The following is a 23,503-nucleotide window of genomic DNA, read 5'->3' on the forward strand; positions in this document are numbered from 1 at the left end:
GCTGCCCTGTTTAAAGCTGCATGACTCGGCAAATGCAAATCAGGATGTTATTTGCACATTTATTTCACAGTTGTGTATTCAAGGATGATGGCAATAACACTGAGTTCTCCTTTATTTAATATCATGTGTGTGTGTGTTTACCCTCAGGTGATTCATATTTTATTATTGGATGACCGTCCATAATGTTGCAAATGAATAATTTATTAATCCATGAAAGTGCAAACGCTTAACCCACACTACCCAATGCATACTCTCGAACTTTATCAATTCATTATGTGGGCTTTGGCTGCCATTGAACATTGCTTTCTAAATCCTGTTTTGCCGACTTTGTGGGATGAAAAGTAATGTATGGGAAATGCTGACCTCTCAGAGGGGATTTAAAAATTCATATGAGTCCCCCCCAATTTATATATATATATTAGCAGCCATAAGTGATGGTTATGGTCATGGCAGCATCTTACCTTGATGTGATATCATAAGTAAATATTATTTCAGACACCCAGCGAAAGGTTCAGTCTGGACATGGTATAAGTGCTAAGCCGAAACAAATGCATTGGTTAAAGCTTGTGGATGAGACTGGGGTTTTCTTATCCTCTCGAGGATGAAGAGGTTATACTCCTTCATTACTCAAAGCTGGTGTAGTCTGTATAGAAACATAATGACAGTCTGTGATTTTACACTGCTGCTGTGGTTTGTTTCTGCTGCATATGGAGAGCTATAGGCATAAGCAGAATGCAACATATTTTAAGGGGTGTGGTGTGTTTCATAATCTCACAGTCCATCTGCAGTACATCCCGAAAGCCACTGTGATCCTTTTTTCCTGTCCTTCACTCTTTGTACCTTTTTAATTCCCTGTGCAATGTGAGATAGTCCTTACATTGCAAAATTGGGTGTGCCATATGTGGTGACCCAAAAAGATTTCTTCAAATGGATATGTGGGATCCTCACCGTGGGGCATATAAGAGGGTCAATGACAATGGCCCTGACAGAATTTTTTAACAGAATTCCCTCTGCTTTACTTTCTCTTTGACGAGCCGCTTCATCACCTCCCTGCTGTGTTACACTGGGACTTTTCTGAAACGCTGAGGTCGAACATTTGGGATCTCGTGACTTCAAGGGCTAAGCGCTGGTTTGAGCAGTAAGAGGATCAGTTCGGTTAACTGGATCAAAAGATAATTGTCTCTATATCAACGACAGGATGAAGATGGGTTTTACTCTGTGGGTAACGTGGGATTATCTAAAGTAATAGGCAAGGACGGCTTTGTTAGTCGAGTGTTCGAGTTCACTGGAAAATGAAACTTTCTGGATTATTTAATCACCATCAGGCCATCCAAGATGTAGGTGACATTTTCTTCCGTAAAACAGTGATTCATTATCTCCACAATCCACTTTAAGAATCGAGAGGGGAGATACAGGGAACACAAAATTAACACCACTGGCTTTGGCGATAGACTGAGGTCTCATGAAGCAGAATGGTCTGTGCAAGAAGCCGATCATTATTCACTCTGCATCATTATTCCAGTAATCCACAGCCTTGGGCAAACCCAAGTGTGCCTGAAAACCGATATTCCTGTTGCATTAATGCATGTGAACTGTTCTACAGATAAAATGGCCTGATGGTGATTTAACAACAAACTTTTATTTTTCTGTAAACTATCCCTTTGGGGCAGTCGTGGCTTAATGTTGGGATTGTTACCCAAAGGTCTCCAGTTTGAGTCTCGCAGCCGCGAATGAGGTGCACCTGAGGTGCCCTTGAGCAAGGCATGTTTCCCCCCAAATGTTCCTCAAGCACTGCGGTGACAGCTGCCCACTGCTACAGATGTGTGTGTTCACGACTTTGCAGTGCATGTGTTGACAACTCACTGAAATGTGAACCAAATTTCCAATATGGGCCATCATACTTGACAGTTATGTCACTTTCACTATATTTTAATTCACTTGGTATTTCTTTTATATTGTCGATTGTTGAGGGTTGAGAGATGTTTGGCTTGTATCGTTTTGGGTCACAGAATAAATGTTTATTAGAAGCTATTGCAGATGAGCATGCACTGTCAGAAAACAGGTTTAAAACTGTACCTTTTCTGTTGCTGGGGTGGTACCCCAAGTATACTTAACATAATACAATGCTGTATCTTTTAGGGTAGATTACTATACCTGAAGGATCTATTGAGTTTTTTTTTTTTCTCTAAAATTTAAACAGCACAAAATTGTTACTTATGGTACACATTAGGACCTTAGGCTATAATATTGTATCTCAAAAGGTAAAAAAATTCAATGTGTTGTATACCCATAAAGGTACAAAAATTTACCTTTGAGGGTACCACCCCAGCGACAAAAATGGTACAGTTTTCAGTTCAGAATATGTTTATACACTTCATAAAACAATGCATCTGAATTATTTTGATTTTTTCTTCCAAGCATTCAGTATAACAGTGCAATTAAGAATTTATGACGAAATGTCAATCACTAGGGGAATTACAATTTTAGTATGCTGACTAACATAACAACAAGGGGTTTTGCATCTGATTAACATTCACTTTTGAGTAGAGAGGATCCAAAACAGGAGGCTTTGTGTTAATTCTCAATGGACGACTAGATAAACACTGCCATCTAAAGGTTTCCAATGTGACTTTGTTGCAAAAGTAAACACAAAGGACAAGACGAACCGGTTTAGGATAAAATCGATTCAGAAGTAAATCTATGGTTTTGTACGAGACGTGTTCACTAATTAAAATATATGACCATTAAAATAAAAAATTCAGGAATTCAGCCGAATTCATTGCAAGATCAGTGCAAACCAACATTTCATCATGCACTCTCAGAAAAAAAGGTACAAAAGCGTTAGCTTTCAAAAAGGTCCTAATTTGAAATATGTACCTCCTAAGGGTGTTTTCAGTTTTCGGAACCTGATGCATTTTCTCTATTGGTTTGGTTTGTTTAGGCATATGTGAACACGGAAATTGTACTCCGTCACTCCGTGACCCCTTAAATGAGGTGGTCTGGGCCCGATTGCGAACGAACTCTGGAGCGGTTTGCTATAAAGGTGAAAGCAATCCTACCCAACGAACCAATGAACAAGGCTTATTGGATTATTAACCATAAACATACCATATCTGAGCTCTTTGATAAAAAATTCTGGTGAGCAAGTCAGCTCCATTCAAAATCCAAAGCACACCTGTTACTTATAAAATGTCTTTGCTCTTCGTTCCAAAAGATACATGATAAAAAATGCTATCCTGCTTAAGTTTTGGTTACTGCTCAAAATAATTAAGTAATAAAAACCGCAGTTAACAAAAAAAAAAACAATACACAATAAACCTGCAAACATGCTGTCTGTCGTTTTATTCAGAAAGTTTGGTCTGGTTGGATATATTGCCTTGTGAATGCGATCCAAACCAAGATGAAATTGCAACATTGTAGCGATTTGATCCCCAGTTTTAGAACAAAGCAATCGATGTACAGGTCTGAAAAACACCCTAACCAATGTGTACCTTTTAGGTACAAACCTTTTAGGTTTACTTTTTGAAAAGGTATCACCTCAGTGACAACTTTTGTACCTTCTTGTACTTTTATTTGGAGTGTGCTGCAGATGTGACATCTATACCTGGTGTGTGAATCAACATCATTGCTGGTCGTACACCTTTCAATCTTTCTATCAGATTGTAGAATTACGGTTGAGCTCAGTGTTAGGTTTAGGCTTAGGACTGGCTTGTATACCATTCTCATCAATCTACTTTTATATTCTGGTTTTAGTGGTAAGTTGTTTGGGTTTGGTTTATGGCTACATCTTAAGATAAAACCGGATTTATTTATTGACAGAGATAAAAAATCACTGTTTCAAGAAAACATCTTACTTGGCAAATAACATCTCGACTTAACCCCATGTAGATGACTGTGTCAGGTCAAAATTTTTGAGCAAAGTTATTACAAGGTTAATGATGACCAAAGGTTGCCACATGGGTCGGCATGAGATTGTCCATCTGGATCTCTGTTCTGCTATGCCCGAGGTTGTTATTGTTCACCATGGTCGGCACAGTAATTAGCTCAGCCTGCAGAAAACAGCGCACCTACATATTTAAACATTAGCCTGCAATGGGTGTAGTGCGCATAACTGTTTGAATAATGATGAGATCTCCTCCAGGAGCACTATGGATCGGCAGTGTGTTTAAGACATGTGGTTTTATAACACACATGGCTTTGAAAACAAAGAGAAAATGAGAACAGTATGTTGTCATTCAGTCAGTCTTTTAAACAGTCTTTGTAAGTTCTTTTGGTTGATGAAAGTGTCTCTCTTGATATTCTGAAGTGCTTTGAGCTTAACAGGTCCAGTGAATTTTACTCCCATGCCTCTTGTTTATGGCTTGCAAACAAACTGATACAAATTGTTCTTGTTACACCCGGTTAAACTCATAAACCAACTCCAACATTTTACTCCCGTGTATATAAACACTCACTTCACTGGTGTCACCTTGTTCATGCAGATGGATTTTTTTACTAAATTGCAAATGCATGTGTATTTGTTGGTGTCAAACATAATGAAGGAATCACTTCTGTTGTAAAAAACATACATTAACAAGAAGTTTTCATGGGTTTGTAATGTAGTAAGTATAATTTTATTAAGTATAATATGTGCAGGCTTACATGACTTGACATTTAAACAAGCTATTAAGCCCCAGTCTCAAGTGTAACAGTCTGTAAAAAACATTTGAGCAAATATTAGTGTATAAACAGGACATGTTTTTATTAAATGTTTATGTGCTTATCATCCAAGTAATTTCAGGGGATTTGCTTACTGTGTTCTGAGAGGCCTTATTTATTTACTGTACATCTCATCTTCCCTACCCTATAAAAAATATGGATTGTTTCAACCTGGTTGGATCAAACATGGACAAACCAAAAAGTTGGGTAAATTTATCCTTGTAAATCCATATTCTATTTTTATTATTCGATTTTTGTGAATTACAGGCACAATATATAATTTTCATTTCTAGAGGTCACTAAAGAGCAACAACGATCCCAGCTTGATGACATTATTAAAAAGCATGCAGTGATAGGAGTTCCCCTTTTGTTCACCTTCATTGTCGACAGGAATTGATCTGACAGGATTAACAAATGATGTTCAGGCATGATGCATTGAAATAAAGTTTTATCCATAACATTATAATGTAAGCCCCACAGTGTGAGCGATCTGAGCTACACTTTACTACTTCTTCATTCAGAGTACTTCCAGATGAGAACTAAAGGTACATTCACATTATAAGCAACTTTGTCACTGTGTGTGGCTCGTCTCTTTCAAAAGAGGCTGGTTGTCATAAACAAATGAGTAACGCCCACTCCAGTTACTGACGAGAGACGGATGTCGTGAACTCTCATTGGTAGTCGCTCCCAAATTTCGCTAATAATTTGCATAAAGTTAAACAATTCTCAACTCTGTCACGTGACTGGACACGCCCCAACCCAGTTGCCAACCGTTGCTGTTGCTCGTGTAGCCGGAAGTCGTCAATCTTCCATTGAAATCAATAAAATTGCGTCGCTCTGCTACTGCTAGACGCTGCTAGTCTGAATGCTAACTTACTTTCTTTTCTTCTGGCTGTTTTCCATGTGATTTTTGTTTTCAGAGTTAGTGGCAGGCCTTCCTGATCTCCTCACGTCTGATCTCAGCATGAGCCCTCTGTTGTGGAGGCATTTTCAGTTAGATCATGAGTTTGAGTGTCATGCCCTGAATAAAATGACTGTTTTCTTATTCTATAACAGTATACAGCCAAACAGCCCTGCATTGTTGTTGCCAATGAACAGATAAAATGCATAGAGGAGATCAAAAAATTTGAGTTTAATGTACACATTCATATTTGTTATTTGTTTTGCAGCGTCTAGATTATGAGACCAGGAAGGCTTACAGCTTTAAAGTTGAGGCTTCCAACGCAATTCTCGATCATCGTTTCATGCATTTAGGACCTTTTAAAGACACTGCCACCGTGAAGGTTAACGTTCTGGATGTGGAGGAGCCTCCTGTCTTCAGTCGACCATCGTATAGCATGGAGATGTATGAGGACACATCGGTAGGAATTATTGTTGGAGCGGTCACAGCCGAGGACCTGGATGTTGGCAACAGTCCTGTTAGGTATGCATGCAGCACACAACCACACATCTGTACTTGCATTGCCCTCTGGGATTTCCTTTCAGAACTATTTTATACAAATAAGTCCATGTGTACATAGAAAAAATAAGTAATAACAGACATGTGTTCCCGTGGGTTTAGGTTCTTAGTCTCTCAGGCGTCTGGGACCTGGTTTGGCAATCTTGTTTTGCATTGCTTTGATTGAATCTACTCTGACAAACTTCTGGTGCAGTTTGCAAGTGCGGACTTTATTTAAAGTGGCACATTTGCTTTCCCCCGTCTTCGTTTAAGGGCCTTGGAAGGTGTAACAATGTTGATGTTAAAAGCATGTGAGAGCACAATGAAAATAACTTCTTTATAAAAGTATTTGTTTTAGAGACAAATATTTCATTGGGGTAGACAAGAGAACGCCTCATTTTACCAAAATGTGTTTCTCATTTTTAACCCATGTGACAAAAATGGCTTTACTTTAGTGTTGCATTTACTGGACAGTTTTAATTAGTTTGGACTAAATTATATATATATATATATATATATATATATATATATATATATATATATATATATATATATATATATATATATTGCAGACAAAAATGCATGATCTTTTTTTTTACAAATTTAAGTTTGTGCTAATCCATAGTTTTTATGAATTTACCGTATTATCCGGACTACAAGTTGCTCCGGAGTATAAGTTGCATCAATCAAAAATGCATCATGAAGACAAAAAACACATATAAGTCGCAGTGGCTTGACTATATGTCGCATTTGTTTAGAAAATTCAAAAATCCATCCCGAAATACAGACAGTTAATTTGAAAAGGCAAGTTATTCAACTAAACAATAGCACACAGAACAGCAGGCTGAAAAGGTGTCCGTACATTAACGTAATATTTACACGATACACAATAGCATACAGAACATACCTGGAAGGCTGAATAGGCTAAAGCTAAATGAACAGAACAAGTCAACACGCATCAAGTTCGGAGGCTTGTCATTCAACATCACTGAATCCATTGAATTACATAAATACAGGAGCAGCATATAGTGGACTCTCGCGGCTGTAGACGGTCATGTTGTCTCCTGGTTCATATATGTCAAGATTAATTCATACTGACTTACAAGTCGCACCTGACTAAAAGTCGTAGGACCAGCCAAACTTTGAAAAATTGTGTGGCTTATAGTAATAAAATATTAATAAATACATCAAGTAAATGAATCAAAACATTTAAACGGTAGTGCACACAGAGTAATGTACACCATGCTGGGGAAAAAAGCTAAAAATGCCAATCAGATCCATTGTGTTTAGACCATCTCAAGTTGTTTTCTAAATATAAGTTGTTTTTCTTAGTATAACTTACATGTACGAGTCTTTTTCAGCAGATAGAATAAGTGTGATTTGACAGGAGAATCTACTTTGTGTAGTCAGAATAGTAAAGCTCTATGCATGTACCCAAGAAGCTCGGTACCATTTAGTAGAAGAATCACGTTGAGCCTCTCGCCGAGGCTTTACTTTACTGGAGTACCTCAGGCGAACGGATGAGGATACACCCGGGACAACAGGAGTATAACCCAGATAATGGTTTGCCGCTATTCTTCTGGCTTCACTGATCCAAAGAACTGCTTGTACTCATGCCGCAGCTGCGCTAAAGAGACAGGGGTCTTAACAGGTCACAGTAGTGAGCCAAAAGACGGCAGGCATGTTGAAATTTTATTTTTCAGGTGTCCGAGAATATTCCCAATTAAACGGAATTGAATTGGTCAATGTAGACAAATGTAATTGTTTTACAGAGACTTTTTCTACACTATAAAAAAACTTTGCTGCCTTAAAACTCAGATTTACAAGTCATGTCAACAGAGTTTTCACAACTTATAAAATATAGTTAATTATAAGTTATAACAAACCACCTGTAGTTATAACAACTCATCTCTAGTCAAGATAAATAATAGTAAGTTGAAATGACTTGTAAATCTGAGTTGATTCAACAAAAATTTTTAAGGCAGCAAAGTATTTTTGACAGTGTATATATGCCTATTGCCTACAACAAAAATTGCAAGAATAAAGATAAAACTAATTCAGCTAGTGTTAAAAGTCTATTTGGATGGTTTCGGCTGCAACAACATAAACAAATGGCTTTTGTGGCCCAAACTTTCTATAGACTTCTAGAGTATTTCTGATTAAAAGCAAAATAAATAACAGTTAAATTACTTTAGTTCAAATCATATCTAAAGCATATCAACTACTACACAAAGCTATGTTACTAGGTCTAACTAGTCTAACTAGTGGTAAAACTGACCTTTGGAGCAAATACTTTGTCAGAAATAAAAAAAAATTGGTTTCCTAAAGACTGCGAGCATAGATTACTGCTGTGTGAAGAGAGGTTCGGCAGCCAGGTAAGAATTCAGGTAACACTTTATTTCGATAGTCCACTTTAGACATTTTACTAATTATAAGTAACTTTGCAACTACATATCATCTACCAATCTTTAGAGAATTAGTAGACTGTCTGCTTAATATCTACTAACACTTTATTGTGATGATATCTCAACAGACATTCAACTGACTATAAGTATCTTTTCAGGTGCATGTCAACTTATTCCACTAACCCAAACCTCTTCCCTAACCCCAACCCTTACAGTCTACTAATACTCTAATGACAGTTAGTTGACATATAGTTGCAAATTATTGAAAGGTAGTTGGCATGTAGTTGCAAAGTTATTTATAGTTAGTAAAATGTCTAAAGTGGACTATCAAAATAAAGTGTAACCAGAATTCAAGATCTTTAGCTTAGGGTGACCATACGTGCCATTTTCCCCAGACATGTCCTGGCCAGGATTTCAGGTGTGTCCTTCGGAAGTCGCATTTGTCGACCGCATATGTCATCAAGGTTTAATAATTCAGAAAATGAATCAATACATTTCAAGGTAAGAATAAAATTACAAAGATTGTATGTCTTAAGAGAAATAAATCTTCATTTTGCAATGTTTTTAACTGTAATGTAAGTACCTCGATGAAGTATGCGATCAAAATTGCGACTTCCGAAGGACACGCCTGAAATCCTGGCCAGCACGTTTCTGGGGAAAACGGCACACATGGTTACCCTAAGCTACACTGCCCTTAAAGGCAAAAGGCAGTAACTTCGTTTTTGGTCAAAAATTACTTATTGATATTTTTGAGACATTCAAGACCTCCTTTATTATTTGCACTAGTATCTTGAGTCAATTTTATGTTTTTTCGAGAAAATAAAAATAAAGAAGAAATTAACTGACAACTGAAACTCACTATAAGTTTAAACTTTAAAGTCATTTTTCTCAGTTTCACACTCGAGCGAGTTAAGGTCTTTTGCCTTTGTAGGGCAGTACAGATCTTGAATTCTTACCTGGCTGCCGAACCTCTCTTCACACAGCAGTAATCAATGCTCGCAGTCTTTAGGAAACCTATACATTTTTATTTTTGACAAAGTATTTGCTCCAGAGGTCAGTTTAACCACTAGTTAGACCAGGGATGGGCAACTTCGGTCCTGGAGGGCCGGTGTCCTGCAGAGTTTAGCTCCAACCATAATTAAACACACCTGAAGGAGCCAATTAATGTCTTACTAGGCAAACTAGAAAGACGCTCATCCCTGAGTTAGACCAATAAATTAACATGCACTGGAAGTTAACTTCGGAACAGTCGTTTAACTTTGGAATAACTTATGACCATGTACATTTAAAAATGTTAATTGTTAACAATGTGGTACACACCTGTTTTTTTCCAAATCCTGTGCTTTAACTAGGGAAAAATTTGGTCAGACACAAAATTCAGTTGGGTCATTTGATGGCATTTGGATGAAACTGCTAAGCAAATGGTGTGAAACCAGACTTCAGAGTCACACAGTAAATCCTTTTGGCTGGATCGATCTTAAATGTGACTCAGTGACTCTATTGTTTCAAGGTAAGATTTTCATTAAAAAGACTTAAGGCCAAGGTATAGTCCCGCCTTTACACATACACGAAGGGCTATATACGGTCCGTGTGACACAATTTTCATCATCAAACGAGTGCGTGCGTACTGTAGGCTCACCGCTGGATGTTTTCAAACTATAGGCATATGCGCCTATAAGAGCAGTGTACATTGTTTTTACCTCTAACGGGAATAGCTGTGTGATGAAGTGAAACTAAAGGGTTAATAAACACAAACTGAAGCAGATGTTGTAGAATGTCTGGCGAACGATGATAGGTAGCGAGAAATTTTAAATACTGATTATTTCCCACTAATAATTACATTATCTTAAAGAAGTGTAACTACTGTAGCATGTAAATAATGCACATAAATAAAGTGAGCAAGAGCGCTCAACAATTATATCTAATCAACAGGCACGTGAAACCCTAGCTGGTTGCTCAAACAACAAAATCACCAGCTAACTTACTTTAAAATTGCAAGAACTATAGACTAATACAATAACAGGCTGGCTTTAATTAACCCCAAAACATAAGTCCACTTACAGTTCTCACGGACACGCTAAATCAACTGGCTATCCTCCAGACATGACGGACCACGTCTTATCTCATTTCGGCCATGTGATGCGCGAGCACGCTCGCGATGTGAAGCACGTCTGCGCTATTCCTCGAGATGTTTTATCAACTGGTTTGTTATCCTCCAGACAGTGACGGTCCGGACCACGTCTTTCTCATTTCCGCCGGGTGGCGCGCGTCTCCGCTCGCGGTGTGATGCGCGTACACGCTATTCTCTGAGATGCACTTGACGGCCTTTTGTGCAGGAATTTTTTTTTTGGGGGGGGGACGAATTGGTAAAGGCGGAATGGTTTCCAAGCTTAGGCGGGCCGCCTTAACTGAAATATGCTACGGAAAACCCTGCTTGACAGCACCTCTCTCTCATGTCAGTGAGTGAAATAATTAAAACGTGGTGGTGTTTTCAAAGTGCCTTGTGTGTACTTGCCACGTAGACACGGTGATGTCACAGATATGCTAATTCTCTCAACATCCTGTGGGAAACACTGAGGAGAATGTACAGCATGGGTCTTCAACAGGGGGTCCGTGGTGGTATTACAGGGGGTCCTCCAAATAAAGTTTGAATGCAAAATAATATTTTTGGACAAATGAAAGTAAAAAAATTATTAATATGCTAATAACAAAAAAAAAAAAAAAACTTTAAATAAAGAGCATAACGTACCCACAATAAAATGTATTCAGATAAATTAAAATGTAATGTAGTATGCCAAAAAATATTATTTTAGTGTCTTTGTAACATCCCCATAATAACAAAGTATGTTTAAAAAATAATAATAAATACAGTCCTAATTTGATACATGTACTGGGGGTCCCTGCTCCTCTTCTCTATCCATTAAGGGGTCCCCATCCTGGAAAAGGTTATAGACCTCTGATGTACAGTATTATGTAGCCCAGGAAATGCATTGTATTTTGAATCAATGCGGCTGTGTCGAACGTCTGTGTACACGTATGACTCAAATAAATGATACTTTGCTAGGCTGTGCGTTCGATTATGCGCATACATTTGCATATTCGTAAAAAAACAGACTATACTTTGGGCTTTACCTTCAGTTTGTTTTTTAGACCATATGGCTTCAGAATGTATATACTGTTATGTAAAATACTTTCAGAATGCTTTTATGGTGTTTTTACCTTTTGGGTATAGCAGGATGAAATGTTACTTTAATAAACATATAACTCTGGTGATACAATAGATGCTGTTCCTTACGCATACACAGCTATGACCTCTTCATCAAAATACGTATCTCAGCACAGCACAAATGTTAACTTTTGTTGCATAGCAACGTTATGTTCTTATTTACATTTACTAAATATTGTAATAAAAGCCTTTAATGACTTTATCCGTGGGGGTTGTTAGGCTTCATATTGTGCATAACTGGTCACAATACAGACAAGCCTCTCTTAACCTATTGCCTTAAACAATAAAAAAACACTTTACCAGACCACCTCTGTTGTCTTGATCTGTAGGTATTCTATTGAATGGAAAACTGAGTCTGAAAACCACTTTGACATTGACCCAGTTGAAGGAACTATATCTGTCAATGAAGCTCTGGACAGAGAGGAAAAGACTGAACACAACGTCACTGTTGTAGCAACAAAAGTTAGTAAGTATGATGGAGTTTCATTCACATGTACAGATACTCTATGACAGTGGTTCTCAAATTGGTCTGTGTCAACAACTCTTGTTTAGGGTCCACCCCCTTTGTGCCCCCCCAAAGTAAATGAATGTCTCAAACTTAGAATTTTTTATAAAAATAAAAAAAACATGGTGAATTATACAATGTGATTCTGTTGGTTGGTAGCCTGCTTTTAATTTAAAGAGCACATGTTATGCCCATTGTTACAATATGTAATAGAAATCTTAGGTTTATCCAGAATGTGTCCGTGTTTCAGCTCAAAATACCCCATAGATCATTTATTATAGCATGTCCAAAATGCCCCTATTTGGGTGGAAGCAAGAACGCATTGTTTTGTTTGTGTACCTTTAAATGCAAATAAGCCATTGCTCTTCTCTCCATTACCAAAAGAGATGCTTTGGTTAAAAAAGATCTGATTTTGCAAAAAAAGCACAGAAAAAAATTGCAAACAATGTTAACTCACTGAAGGCAGAAACTATGGTAATACAAGACTGTCAGTCAACGGCCTTGGGCAGTGCATTAGCAGTGTGACATCACATTGCTACTGTAAGAGAATCAAAACAGCATGTCTAATGAGACTGCATTTGTTTACTGTCACCATGAAAATAAAATGAAATTATAATATTGTGGTATTTTTCCTTATCTGTGAGCTTCATTATTTTTCAAAAATTAATGTGCCCTCATAATCTTTAATTAAAAATGCAAATCTCCTCCCCTCCTCAAAACGATCTCTCTTTACTTCCGGTCATATGGTATGGCAGGTGGGCGGGGTCTGGGGGAAGATTGCTGAGATTAGCAATTAAAAACAGGACACAAAATCATATTATCCAATCAGATCTTGATGGACAAATTCAAATCTAGCCCTGCCTTATTTCATTTCAAAAGCCGGTTTCACTCGGATATACGTCACCATGTGGAAATAAGGCCTAGTCCATACGGACACAGGTGTTTTTATAACTACAGTTTTTCCTCCTGTGTTTAAAAAAAATCACGTCCACACATGCTCGGTTTAAAAGAAATCTCTGCCTACATGAAAATGCAAAAACAAGCTATCAGACGCTGTCAAGAGCATGCCACACCGGCAGGCGGTGATATAACCCTAATCGTAAAGCCACGTTGGCCAATCAGAAGCCTTAAAGGAGTAGTCAACTTTATAGATGGGGCCCATTGACTTACCATAGTATATTTTTGTCCTACTATGAAAAGTCAATGGACCCCATCTTTAAAGTGGACTACTCCTTTAATCAGAAGCAAAAACCCTGGTTTTACTGTCTACACGACAACACTGCAACCAGCATTTCTGAAAATCCTCACCTTGGCAGGGGTATTCAAAAATGTTCGGTTTCAGTGACCTGATACTGCGTTTCCGTGCAGACGAACACGACTAGAAAAACGTCACAGGTATAAAAATGTCCGTGTGGACAAGGCCTAAGGCAATCACTACTTCTGTTTATGGCAACTTTAATAGGGTTTAAAAAGGGATAATAGGGATTTTTTAAATTGTATGGTGGTTGTGTTCACACACTGCCAACACACATTTATGTCCAAAAACCTTGTAAAGCAGATTTTGTATAATAAGTATGGTAACTTTATATATTTCATGAAAATTCATTACCCCCACCTCCATCTGGTACCCCACCAGTTTGGAAACCAATGCTTGGACAACCAAGCCTTGTATGACATGCATATTATATTTGTGGTAGACTGTAGACTGGATGAATGTTTATGTTGCTTTAAAACATAAAGATCACATCCCCATCTAGTGGACATGAATGAAAATGCAGCTGTGCATTACTCATGTACAGTAGTACTACAAAAGATTGTCAAATTATTCTTACTAATGCCTGGTGAAATAGCAGATATTGACATAATAATTATAAAAGAAATGCAGCCAGAATTGAGAATTTTAATTTGATAGGGCAGCTTGATTTGTTGGTGTAACTTTAATAGTCACATAAAATGATTTGTTATAAGATGTAAGCATCTCACTGAGTGTGGTACCAGCTGACACCATTTGATGCACACTCTTAGAAAAGTTGTGTTAATTTTTTACACATCTTCGTGCTTTAAGCTTTTAACACATTATGTGTAATTTTAACACATTATTTGTCATTTTGTGTTGATTTTTTTATTAAAATATAACACAAGTTGTGTTAAAAGTAACACAAAATGTGTTGTTTCAATAATAACACAGTGATAGGTGAATTCTGAGACAACGCATTTTGTGTGTCGTCCCACAATTAACACTAATGCGTTGTTTTTAACACATTCGTTCTAAGAGTGTGGAAGATCTTCATTAGACTCTTCTTTCCTTCACCAAGTGTCTGCAGTTTTTGCAGTTGCCAATAATGATCACTGACTGTGAATCGTGGACATTGACAGTACCCTGTTTGATCTTTCAGACAACCCCCTGCTGTCCAGCAAAGTTACAGTCACCATCAAGGTGCTGGATGTCAATGAGTTTCCTCCAGAACTTGCCTTTGAATACGAGACGTTTGTCTGCGAAAACGCAAAAGTAGGGCAGGTGAGTGTGTGTGGATCTACCTATATTTCATTTGGAGCTTCTGGGCCTGTTGTTGGAGCTGCGGTGCATTAATGTGAGAAATGTACCTTGATCTTCTCCTTTCATGCTAAAAGAGTCACTCCCAGTGCAACACTGCTGTATCTCATGGCTACTATATGAAAGACCTGGAAGGAGTTTTGTAAAGCTGCTCGAAAACAGACATTATTATTGCAGATCTGTTTGATGCACACAAAATGATGCACTGCAATGTTCATTGATTTACAGTATATTTGAAAATATACCAAAAAAGGATAGAGCAACTGTTAATGCTTTAATCTATACCGTGTTTCACCATGTCATTCACTCGTTCAAGCTGACAGTGCTCGAGTCATAATCTACGCCCCATGTGATGGAATAATAAAGGCGGCACGCAACCTCAAATGATTCCTCTGAGGATGAGTCGAACATGTCAGCTGTCAGTCTTACAGCCTGTTGCTGTCTTCTAGAAGTGCTTTAATGAAATCTTTCTTCTTTTGTCATCTTTTTCATGCTGTTTATTCAGGTGGTTTTCTTGTCATTATGTATTCTTCAGGTGATTCAGATCATCAGTGCCACAGACAGAGACGTTCCTGCTGTAAAACACAGGTTCTACTTTAAATCCCCTTCGCACATCAGAAACAGAAACTTCACAATCAGGGACTATGGAAGTAAGTTAAAAAAAAGCATGACTCATCACTTAAAGCATGTTTCTATTGCATTGTATTTCTCGGTAAGGCTCACTTTTGGGGGGTTCCACTGTGTACAGTACCTAGTAGACATGTTAATTTTTTAGTAGCACCTCGGTTGAGATTCCAAGTAAGCCGTACTGGTACTAAAACGTTGACATTGCACAATATGTTTGTGTTCAACAGAACAACGACATGTTTTCGAGTAGTCCGACATGTTTACCATATCTTAAGCCTTGAACAGTACTACAGCTTGCTCTTCCAATGGCGTGATATTGGGTTGGGATGGCTACCTGTTTTTAAAACCCTAACCTAATCTCAACAGCAGCAACTAAATGAATCATCTGTGGCTGTGATGTTGTTTTAAAAGCAGAGAAGAAGCATAGCTTCTTTGCTCCACTTTATTCAAGAAGTAGATAACACATTACAGTCGCTACTGTGAGGACAGACTCTGTATACAATAAGTAAATAAGTACTGTAACGTGGATAGTGTTTGTGTCCCAGTGCAGCCTGCTCCATTTGTACAGACAGATACAGCCTTGCTGCTTCGCTCCTGAGCCCGGTCCCTTGCGTTCGTAACACATGAATATTATCAATCGTGATTCATAGAGACAGGGTCACTCAGGGCTACGCAGGCATACAGGCATAAGGTGTGCTTTAATGGCTGCTACCTTGTCAAGAGAAATCCCCCAGTTGCCCAGGCGTAACAAACCTCAGATGACGGGGTCACGCGACCTTCCAGACGAAGACAAGCACATTTTGACACGTCGACTCGCTTGTACGAACAGCAAGCAAAGGCCACACTGATAGACCACCAGGCACCTGTCCACGTGTTTTCAGGCTCGATTTTTCAATTTCCTTTGGGTCAGAAGAAACACCTGGCTGGACAAGTGTTTTTATGGTGGAGAAATACAAACGGTTGGTCTGGCTTGTCTTAGCCAGTTTAAATTTCAGTTTGAAATTACTCTCTTGCACAAAATATTGTACATAGTACTTTTATAGTGCATTTTTAGATTTTCTGTCTCTATGGCAGCTGTTTGCCAGTAACTTACTGTAGATATAAATATATGTTAGGTACTGGCAACAGTTTGTTCAAAGTTAAATGAACATTAAACATTAACAAGTCATTGTCTAAACAGAATAAAACTAAAATAATAATTATTAAATATGCTCAAACCAATTGTTTTCTCTCACACAGCTATTGTTTTACTTCAGTAGATATATTTGAACCCCATAGATTAATAATTTGGATGATTCAAATCTGGATGTAGAGAGTATGTCCTTTTTTTGAAGCTTTAATATTATAGGACCTTTATGTATACAGTATGTACATAAAGTGACATTTTATATTTAAAGGGACACTACACTTTTTTAAAAAATATGCTAATTTTCCAGCTCCCCTAGAGTTAAACATTTGAGTTTTACCGTTTTGAAACCCATTCAGCTGATCTGTGCGTCTGGCGCTAGCACTTTTAGCATAGCTTAGCACAATCGATTGAATCTGATTAGACCATTAGCATTGCGCTAAAAATAACCAAAGAGTTTCGATATTTTTTGAAGGCGTAGTGATATTACGCAGTGCCCGAAAATAGTCCCCTTGGTTACTTTCAATAGCAGGGAACTATTTTCGGGCACTGCGTAATATCACTACGCTTGCTGCCACCATGTTACATCAGCAAAGTCCTTGATTATTACACCAGAATGCGAGTATAGTTCCTAGCCATATCGGCCTAGAAAATCGCAACTTTAAATTTTCCGTCTGTCTTAGTACTCGATGTAACTACAGAAGAGTCAAGTTTTAAATAGGAAAAATATTGAAACTTTGGTTATTTGTAGCGCAATGCTAATGGTCTAATCAGATTCAATGGATTGTGCTAAGCTATGCTAAAGTGGTAACGCCAGACCCGGAGATAAACTGAATGGATTCCAAAATGGTAAGAATCAAATGTTTAACTCTAGGGTGCAGGAAAATGAGCATATTTAAAAAAAAAGTGGAATGTCCCTTTAATACATAGCAAATGTGTTATATGCCATGTATTGTACTATATCTGAAATGGCATAAGTGTAAGTAAATAATGAGAGAATTTGCATTTTTTTATTCCACATAATGTGGCTTAAATTTTGATGCTGACATTAAACAGAATGTTGTTGCTCTCTAACAACATCTCGTGTTGTGCAACATACTGAAGCTTTGTTAGGACTCCAGCTGTGTCAGAATCTTGGAAAGGTGTGCCATATGCTTTTCCCACGAGTAACACGTGTAAGCTTGTTATCCCATTAACTAGAACCACTTTTTTCTTACTTATTTCCACTTCAAAGGGATCCTTGATTCTGGAAAAAGCTTTTTTTGTGTTGTATAAGTGGCTTGCGAATGCAGGATGTTCCATCAGAGGAATGTAGGATGGCAGGTTATGATCCCTGACATCCTGAGTGTGATTATCAGTAGTTGGTGTTGCATTAAGTATAATAACTTACAGCCTCCACAATATTTTTGCAAATATCACAGGCGGTGTTATGGGTCCTCTCATTTCAGATAACACAGCTGGAGTGGTGACCAGACGAGCAGGGTTTCGGAGGTTACAGCAGAAGGTCTACCTGGTGCCGGTAGTGGTGGAGGACAGCGGGTACCCGATCCAAAGCAGTACGGGCACAGTGATGGTGCAGGTGTGTACCTGCAACACAGACGGCTCCCTGTCCTCCTGCAATTCGGAAGCGGTCTTCTTTCCCATGGGACTCAGCACTGGCGCTCTGATGGCCATACTGCTGTGCATTGTCATTCTGCTGGGTGAGTTGGGTATATCTCTTGCACATATTGGGGACTAACGTGTCCTTATATACAGTTTATCTAGTTTGTGGTCTTTTTGGAAGGTGTTGATACAAACAAATAAAGGTGGGGTTGGCATTGACCTCGTGTTTTTATTTGTCAGTGATACATAAGATGTATATTCATTTTTAAAGTTTACTTTTTACCAGAATGTTTAAATTGTTTATTATTTAATTTACTTTACTGTATTTATATGGAAATTATAGACTGATGGTGATTGTACATTACAAATAATAATACTGTACAAATTTTCATTTGCCATTGGACCAGAGGTCATGTCATAGTAATTTAATGTACTAATAAAGATATATGTGGAGTACAGCCTTACAAAAAAAAAAACATGTACATTTTAGGAGTTTGACCTGTGGACAAGAAGAATTTCTCATGTACAAAAACAAATAAAAAAAAATCACATGTGATATAACATTTTCAAATCCCACCTTAAATGTCCGTGTTAAAAACAAGAGATGTGAAATGTGTTGACATGTTTTTCACATGTGCAAATGCATGTGGCTTTTCTGTAAATGCTGAAAAAAGCATATACATTTTTGGGAAAGTCAGGAACTGGCATAATATTAATAATTCTAAGCAAAATCTACACAGAAAAAGAGGATTTTTCTTACTGTAGCCACTTGGGGGAGCTACTGTAAAGCAAAAACAATGAACAGAATAAATAATCTTACTTCTTTCATTATATTCTGAAGGACTGGGACATAAAATCAAGCTTACCTTAATAACAAACGCAGGTTAGCCACTCAATTTTCTCCTTTATGAGCATACATTTTAGGTCTAGTTATTGTAGCTCGTGCCTCTCTCTCTCTCTCTCTCATATATGAGTGGAGTGGGGCGAGCAAGCTCCACTGCCTCTGAGGATGGAGATGAAAGACTCGGAAAAACTACCTACCCTCTTGCACCATGATGGTGACAGGCAGCATGTCAAAACTGCATTACTGCTGCCCTCGGGCTGCCGTCCTCTTTAGTTCCAGTTTGAAAACCTATGTCAAAAGAAAAAGAAAATCAGCTGATGCCTCTAAAGCACATGAGTGACCCTTTTTACCAGACCCTTATTGTGTAAAGAGACAATAGGAACTATACTCTCATTCTGGCGTAATAATCAAGGACTTGCGTTCGTAACATGGCTGCAGCAGGCGCAATGATATTAATTTTCTGTCGGTCTTAGTACACAATTTAACTACAGAAGAGTCAAGTTTTAAATGGGAAAAATATTTATAGTCTTTGGTCATTTTTGACCGCGATGCTAATGGTCTAATCAGTGTCTTGAATGTACAGTATGTATGAATGTATTATATATACTGTATATAAACATTTTCATTGTGTTTTGCAGCGATGGTGATGCTGTATATAGGTCTGAGAAGACACAAAAAGAAGGACAGTCTGATGTCATCCAAAGAGGACATAAGGGACAATGTGATTCACTACGATGACGAGGGTGGAGGCGAGGAAGACACTCAAGCTTTTGACATTGGTACACTGCGCAATCCCAAAGGCATTGATGAGTCTGCGCAGTTGCAAAAAGTAAGATCAGATGATCAGGGTGCCACACCTGTTCTGACAGAAGAGGACGAGGACATCAGAGCCTACATCCATCATTGTCTTCATGAGGACCACATGAGTAGCTCAGAGCCTCCGTATGACTCTCTGGTTACATATGCGTACGAAGGGGACGGCTCGGTGGCGGAGTCTCTTAGCTCTATTGAGTCCTGGGTGATTGATTCAAAAGAGGAATACAGAAGCTACTGTGACTGGGGTCCACATTTCAAAACACTGGCTGGGATATTTAAAGAGCATGAGTCTAAAGCCACAGAGAACTTAGAAACTAGACCACACACTGAGGAAAGAGTGGACTGATGTCTTGTTTTGGGAATGCTCTGTAAAAACTATGTTTATTTATTTCGGGCATGCCACTTAAATCGAGGAGAAATCTGTGGCTAGGGAAAGACACTCTGAAAAGGCTGGCTATGTGCCTTTCCTATACCTCATGCATATTTTACACTCTCCTGTTCACTATTAAGAAAATAATAATAATAATGTAAGGGCGAGTCTTTCATATTGCATTTTAAGGTCGGTTTTATAATCCTTCAAATCCTTTTTTAGGATTCTGAGATATGATTTTGATATGAAAAGTGCCTCATAAAATTTTTTTTTGTTGTTGTTGTTGTTGTTGTTTAACTGTTCACATGATAATTTAGTTTGATCTAAGTGAGGTCTAAGGCTGTGTACCATGGAGAAATAATGATAAAAATCACAAAAGCTCTCCACCCTAAATCTCTTTTCCAACTGTTTGACCAGCATTTAGCTGAAATTCTGTAATGCCTGAACTTCTCAGTGAGTAGTCATCGCTGATTTAATGGAACACGCCCACATTTTGGGAATTAAGCTTATTCACCGTATCCCCCAGAGTTAGAGAAGTCCATACATACCTTTTTCATCCCGCGGGTGCAGTAAATCTGTCTGACGCACCCTCTGCTAGCTTAGCTTAGCATAAAGACTGGAAGTGAATGGCTCCAGCTAGCATACTTCTCCCAATAAGTGACAAAATAACACGAACATTTTCCTATTTATATGTTGTGATTTGTATAGTCACACTGTGTACAAATAACAAGGTCATAAGACACACCGCAATCTTTTAACTATATACATACAGGGAACTGTATATTCAGAAGACGAGCACTACTACTTGGGCGGATGTAGCAGTGCTTCGTATTCTGAGAATATAGTTCCCAGTATACTGTTAAAAGATTGCTGTGTCTCATTTGACCTTGTTATTTGTACACGATGTGACTATACATATCACAACACATAAATAGGAAAATGTGGGCGTTATTTTGTCACTTATAGGGAGCATTATGCTAGCTGGAGCCATTTACTTCCAGTCTTTGTGCTAAGCTATGCTAGCGGTGGGTGTGTGACGTGCTTTAGACAGAGTTACGGCATGCACAGGGATGAAAAAGGTATGTATGGACTTATCCAACTCTGGGGGGTATGGTGAATAAGCTAAATTCCCCAAATGTAGGCGTGTTTCTTTAAATACAGTACAAAATTAAATAGACTTCACATGGAGTCCATTCAGCTCCATTCTCACTGTATTCAAGTCCTCTTACACAAGTTCGACATCCACAGGCTTTGTATTCCTGTTGTCTGACATCACCTTGCAGAAATTCATTCAAGCTTTGGTTTACTATCCACAGTTTATATTTCAATGATTCTGTACAGGCCAGCCGATTCAGTAATATATGTTTATTTTAATTCATCACTTTTTCATCTGTGTTTCTTTAAAGGATACGAGTTTGTCCAAACCTGCAGTTCAAAAGAGAACGTGAAACATTTCTTATCTACCACTGACTACATTGTATAAACTTGTGTCTATATCAAACTGAAATTGAGACTTTGGACAATAAAGCTATGTTTGTGATAAATGCCCATACATTTTTATTTGATTTTTAGATGCTAGATTCAGGTTTTATTGGCTACAAACTGTAAAAATGATATCAAATCAACATATATTTTATGGAACTTTAACTAAACAAATGAAAGGAGTACACTGTAAAAAGTATTGATTCAACTTAAAAAAAAATGCAATTGGTAACACCTAAATATATATATATTCTTGCTGTATATGTTTAAGTGAAAAACACTTTGTGAAAAATGTAATTTGAAAAAAACTTGCAAGTATTTGATCCAACTTTTCAATTTTTACTGTGTTCACTCAAAAATGGCCCCTATTGACCATAGTAAATTTCATTCCGCCTAAAAAAAAAAAGAATTTTTTTTGATGGACTTCTCCTAAAAGGTAGCCTGACGTTGTCATACTCAATTCTTCTCCAATTTGAGTCTGATACCGCTCCATTGGGCTATGATTATGAGGCGTGTCTCAAACGAAAAATGCCTCTGCACTCAATTAGAAAGACCTATGACCAATCAGATCACAGGAGTGTGTGACGTATGTTGAAATGACGTCTTTTGCAGCCTGACCGAACTGCTAGTTATTTCGCTACAATGACACTAACATTGTGATTATACTAAGTCTGAGTTAGCGAACGTTACGTACATCAACACCTACTATGTTTACAACATTTCATTTATATCACAACATTAAGTATTTACTAAGTCATACAGTCAGACTATCTCTTCCCATTTGTCCATTAGGTAAACTTCATCCACGACGATACCCATTACGTTTGCTTGAAAAATATCGGAGCCTAGCATGTCCCTCCACTTATTCAGCAGCCATGATTCCGGGGTTCCGAAACTAATTATATCCATCTCGTCGTGCACGCCGAGTTGCATCGCCGTGAAACCCATTTCAGTTGCTTCTTGGTCCTCCATAAGTGCGATCAAATTGTGCCGAATCCTGTAGGATGGATGGCAAAAACCCGTAGGATGGATGGCAAAAACATCTTTCCGATCAACAAATGCCTTTCTCTGTTCCTCTTTTAAAATCAATGCTCTGTCGATATCTTTTAGAACAGACTCAATGTCAGAATCCACACATATGAATTCTACAGCGGCAGCCATTTCGTTGTTAATAGATTCAAAACACTCGCTTTTCCAGCTCCCCTAGTGTTAAACATTAGATTTTTACAGTTTGTGAATCCATTCAGCTGATCTCGGTCTGACGGTTCCACTTTTAGCATATAACATAATTCATTGAATCTGATTAGACCATTAGCATCACGCTAAAAAAATAATGAAAGAGATATATTTTTCCTATTTAAAACTCTTTTTTTACTTTTCTGTAGTTATATTGTGTACTAAGACACAGAAAATTTAAAGCTTCTCTAGGCAGATAAGGCTAGGAACTGTAATCTCATTCTGGCATAATAATAAAAAAAGACTTTTCTGCCGTAACATGGCTGCAGCAGGCGCAATGATATTATGCAGCCGCAGCGCCTGAAAATAGTCCCCTTAGTAATTTTTAATAGCAGGGGACTATTTTCAGGCACTGTGTAATATATCTAGGGGAACTGGAAAATTAGTATATTTTTAAAAAAGTGGAGTGTCCTTTTCAGTTAAACAATTTCAACTTGTTTCTTTAAGTTATGTCAACTTAAGAAAGTAGGTTGAATTGACTTTCATAATTAAGTTGTTTAAACGTCATGCTGCATTTTTTACAGTGCAGTTTTGTCAAAATTTAAAACAGAGTTTGTTCATTATATTTTTGTTG

At 37.8% G+C, this 23,503-nt stretch overlaps 1 protein-coding gene across 1 annotated transcript in view; it reads left to right on the forward strand.

The window, feature by feature from the left end:
* The window catches only part of cdh12a (cadherin 12a), a 77,653-nt gene extending 56,941 nt beyond the window's left edge, over positions 1–20,712 (forward strand). Inside the window, exons 7-12 of the mRNA XM_065276411.1 lie at positions 5,868–6,121; positions 12,097–12,233; positions 14,669–14,790; positions 15,362–15,476; positions 18,028–18,279; positions 19,664–20,712. Coding sequence (XP_065132483.1) covers positions 5,868–6,121; positions 12,097–12,233; positions 14,669–14,790; positions 15,362–15,476; positions 18,028–18,279; positions 19,664–20,187 — 1,404 coding nt within the window. The 3' untranslated portion in view covers positions 20,188–20,712. The remainder of the gene's footprint in view (positions 1–5,867; positions 6,122–12,096; positions 12,234–14,668; positions 14,791–15,361; positions 15,477–18,027; positions 18,280–19,663) is intronic.
* The last annotated feature ends 2,791 nt before the right edge of the window (positions 20,713–23,503 follow it).

Source organism: Paramisgurnus dabryanus, chromosome 6, assembly GCF_030506205.2.
Source record: "Paramisgurnus dabryanus chromosome 6, PD_genome_1.1, whole genome shotgun sequence".
NCBI lineage: Eukaryota > Metazoa > Chordata > Actinopteri > Cypriniformes > Cobitidae > Paramisgurnus > Paramisgurnus dabryanus.